The sequence below is a fragment of the Lolium perenne genome, chromosome 4, assembly GCF_019359855.2.
Source record: "Lolium perenne isolate Kyuss_39 chromosome 4, Kyuss_2.0, whole genome shotgun sequence".
NCBI classification, from domain to species: Eukaryota; Viridiplantae; Streptophyta; class Magnoliopsida; order Poales; family Poaceae; genus Lolium; species Lolium perenne.
The window spans coordinates 30,759,625-30,763,810 of NC_067247.2; the positions used below are offsets into that span (position 1 = coordinate 30,759,625).

Here is a 4,186-nt window from a genome sequence, read left to right on the forward strand (position 1 = left end):
ATGACATATAATGTGTATAAAACATGTGAGTATTACCATAAAAGTAGCATGTAACATAAGAAATTATAGATACGTTTGAGACGTATCATGCCGCTATTTTTTTAAGCTTTCACCCCGGGGGGGGGGGGGGGGGGGAGAGAGGATCCCCACCTGAATATATTGCATCAAAGAGAGTTTATAGGTTACAATGGGAGAGGTGGTTCCTCCACAGATCGGAGTCCACTCTTAATTCCGCCTTTTGAAGCGGTGAGACCATAAAGTGAAGTCTAAGAGGATGTTTCTAACTGTGATTGCCGGTGTCTGACGGCCTCCTTCGACAATGGCGGAGTAGGGGAGGGAAGAGAAGGGGACAGGCAACGGGGGAGGCTAGGGTTTCCCTGTGTCGACGCAGAGAGGGACGCGGGGACGGGAAATATGGCACAAGTTGAGAGCTGCACCATGGGCAAACAAAAGTTGAGAGCTGCACATGAGTTTCAAAAAAATTCTAGCGGGACATGGGCTGTAACTGAAATTTTGTGTTGTCAACTGTGTATAAATGTTAAGCGAGGCTATCTCCGCGTTTCTGCGTCAACTAACAACTAACAAACTATTCTACATTGATCACGGTTTGCTTCTACGTGGGCCTGAGGTTTCAAGCTAGAGGTGTGTACAACTCGACAATTGTGTTGATACACGCACACGCTGAGCAGGGTTTTGCCCTATGCATTGTGAACCTTAGGTTTGTCTCACATCACAGCCATGGGTAAGTACTAACACCGTTTACTATTGCTCCTGCCATATATTTAAAGCTGCATTATTCAACAGTAGAGTTTGCGTGTGGACGTGAAAGAATGATTTTGTGTTGGTAATGTCGAACCAAGCAAGTTTTAAGATATGCCATAGAAAAGCACTGAGAAGCAACTTGATGGAAACACAAGGTTCATTAGCAGTTGAGCAAATTAAAGGAAGGCGCCGGAACAAACCGGGTTAATAAGCAAAGATCGAGTTCTGAATGCAAATAAGCTAGTGCTCGTCACGGTTTGCATAGCATACATGGTCACAAATTAAGCTAGCAACAGAACCTAGAGCTAATCCTTGCTGATGTACTCCTTGACGCTCTCCTCCGTCCGCGACATGGAGTAGATCAGACAGTGCTTGAGAAGTTTGGTGAGTACTGCTGGAAACCGACGCCCGCCGTCCACCACCAACTCCCCATAGAAACAGTCGCGAAGAATGATGAGGATTGTGCGCAGCCGCTCATGAATCCCCAGCAGAGTCCCATACGCCACATTGCTAGATATCTGTCCATCCCCAGCCTCTGCCTCGAGGATATGGCATCGGTTCTGCATTTCCTGCAGCTCCAGTGAGAAGTAGAGAAGCTGACCCAGGGTCACCGGAGCGCCACCGTCTTGTGGCTGCAGAACAAGATCCGGGAGATTGTCGAGGATGAGCGCGGTTTTCCTGATGAACATGTGCAGAAGCTCGGCAAGAGACGCATGGCTGTTAATCCCAGGCCCCCTTGGTCCAAACAGATCCTTCTGGGACCGCTCCTTCAGACACGAGTCGAGGTCAGCCTCGGTGACGAACATGACGAGAAGTAGCTTGCTCCTCTTCGCCTTCTCCAGCGTCTCGTTTGTGGGGAAGCCAGTATCCCTGATTGGGCCACGGAACTGCCCCGCTTCTTCCGCCAGACACCAGCTCAATATGAGCCTAATACGACTATGTAAAGCCATTAATTTGATGTCGGCGGCATGGAGAGAAAGCCGGCCATGGATCACCTCCTTGACGAAGACCTCGCACTCGCCGCGGAGCTCTTCCATCTCGTCGAATGGTGCACCCTCCGTCTTGGAGAGATGCACCTGCTCCAGTACGAGTACCGTCTTCTTGGCGAGAAAGTCTAGCAGCTCACTATGCGAGAACTGCAGAAAAAAGCATGTTAGAACAGACGGATCGCTTGCCAATTTAACCTCCAGAGTTTAAGGCCGGGACAAAAGCTTACATGCTCCGGGCCCAATGGGGAGTCGCTGGCCTTTGGGCCAGCAGCTCTGCAGCTCACGTCCTTCTTGGGGCCGATGGAGAGTGCCTCGCCGGAGCGGAAACCCACGGCAACGCCGATCATGCGGCCGCCAAAAGCTCTCGCCTTGCAGAGCTTGTCCATCTTCCGTCCGCCGCACAGGCTCTGGCCGGAGCGAAAACCAAGGGCGTTTCGGCCGCCGCCCAGGCCCTCACCTGAAGGGCCCATGCCGCCGCGCGTGATGTAGTTGCTGTCGCTGCGGAACGCTGTCGGCCTGCGGCCGCCGGAGATGCCCTCGTTGGAGTGGATGCCCAGGGCGCCGTCGCGGCCGCTGGAGAGGCCGTCGCCCGAAGTGAAGAAGGCCAGCCCGCCGCCCATGACGAAGTCGCCGTCGCCGTGGAACCCTTTCGCTTTGTAGATCATGTCGCCGGAGCGGATGCCCAGGGCACCGGAGAGGCCGTCGCCAGAAGTGAAGCTGGCCAGACCGCCGCGCGCGAGGAAGTCGCCGTCGCCGTTGTACGCAGCCTCCTTGGTGATGGTGAAGCTGCTGCTGCGGCTGCCTGCCGGGACGGCGTCCGCCTCGGCGGAGTGGAAGGCGCCGGGCGTGGCGAAGTTGCCGGAGCGGAAGGCCGGGACGCCGTCGCTTTTGCGGTCGAAGGAGAGGCCGTCGCCCGTGAAGCCGGCCAGCCCGTCGAGCGTGTTGAAGTCGCCGTGGAACGCGCTCTCCTTGGTGATGGTGAAGCTGCTGCTGCGGCTGCCTGCCGGGACGGCGTCCGCCTCGGCGGAGTGGAAGGCACCGGGCGTGGCGAAGTCGCCGGAGCGGAAGTCCCGGACGCCGCCGGTTTTGCGGTCGCAGGAGAGACCGTCGCCCGTGAAGCTGGCCAGCCCGTCGAGCGTGAGGAAGTCACCGTGGAACTCGGCCTCCTTGGTGATGGTGAAGCTGCTGCGGCGGCTTCCTGTCGGGACGGCGTCCGCCTCGCCGGAGTGGAAGGCGCCGGGCGTGCCGAAGTCGCCGGAGCGGAAGGCCGGGACGCCGTCGCTTTTGCGGTCGAAGGAGAGGCCGTCGCCCGTGAAGCCGGCCAGCTCGTCGAGCGTGAGGAAGTCGCCGTGGAACGCAGCCTGCTTGGTGGTGGTGAATCTCCTGCTGCGTCTGCCTGTCGGTACGGCGTCCGTCTCGCCGGAGCGGAAGTCGCCGGGCGTGGTGAAGTCGCGGTCGCCGGTGGTGTGGAAAGCCGTCGCCTTGCAGGCCACACTCACCGTCCGGCCGCTGGATCCCTCTCCTGGCAGGAATAGGCGTCCGGCCGTTGTCTGGCCGCACAGCCCCTCGCCCCAGCCGCCCGGCGGAGGCTTGCATGCCACGATCATGCCGCCGCCCCGGTCGGTTCCCATGCCGACGACGGCGAGCTCGCAGCCGGGAGCAGGCCCCACGGCGGCCAGCTTAAGCACACCGCAGACGGGCGCCATGCCGGGAAGTACTACGAAAGCCATGGATGTGGAGGGTTTGGAGTTAGGGCCGGGGGAGAGAGAGGGAGGTGGCGGCTGAAGCTGAAGTGTGTGTGGGAAGAGAGAAAGGGAAGCGGAGGGTCTTATAAAGCGTTGGCGCGGTGTGTGCCCCGCCCCCGCCGCGCACACACCTGTCGCACGGCCCCGGCATCCTCATCTCATCCAAACTTGGTTTCGGGCGTCCTCTTCCCTGGTAGGCCGGCCCAGCTAACTTCTCTCCTACAGATTTGTTATTTCTAATTTTTCGTTTCAGTTGTTTATTTGAAAGAGAACAAATTAATTTGAAAAACTTTATGTTTTTTTTGGAAAAAAACGTTGTCTACATAAAAAAACCGTTTAGATTTAGAAATTGTTCGAAATTGAAATTGTTCAGCAACAAAAAATGTTCGAATTTGACAATATTCCAATTTGAAAAAATGTTCAAAATTCAGTTATGCTTACAAACCTAAGTTCTTCGGAAGCCATGCCAGGTTCAAGGCCAACAAAGCCGAAGTGCAAGTTGTTTGTCCAGCTTGCCCTCCACGGGAAGCTTCTGACGCGGACATGCTCGCCATCAGGGGATGGCCCCACGACCCTTTGTGCCCAGTGTGCCTTAGACGGCTGAGTATCTCTGCAAAGACTGTCCATTTACTGCAGCCATCTGGAACTTGGTGAAATCATGGGACAACGACGACAATCGCCTCAACTTTT

General features: G+C 56.3%; 1 protein-coding gene across 1 annotated transcript; it reads right to left on the minus strand.

The window, feature by feature from the left end:
• Window positions 1-901: 901 nt before the first annotated feature.
• On the minus strand, window positions 902-3,457 carry LOC127348298 (uncharacterized). The gene is made up of 2 exons (XM_051374369.2): window positions 1,979-3,457; window positions 902-1,898 (listed from the first exon to the last, which is right to left on the minus strand). The coding sequence occupies exons 1-2, from the start codon at window positions 3,455-3,457 to the stop codon at window positions 1,068-1,070; spliced, it is 2,310 nt and encodes a 769-aa protein (XP_051230329.1). The 3' UTR covers window positions 902-1,067.
• Between the last annotated feature and the right edge of the window lie 729 nt (window positions 3,458-4,186).

Coding starts and splice junctions, on each gene's coding strand:
- LOC127348298 (XM_051374369.2), bottom strand. CDS start 3,457: ATGGCGCCCGTCTGCGGTGTGCTTAAGCTGGCCGCCGTGGGGCCTGCT. Junction 1,899..1,978: donor CCCCATTGGGCCCGGAGCAT/GTAAGCTTTTGT, acceptor TTTTTTCTGCAG/TTCTCGCATAGTGAGCTGCT.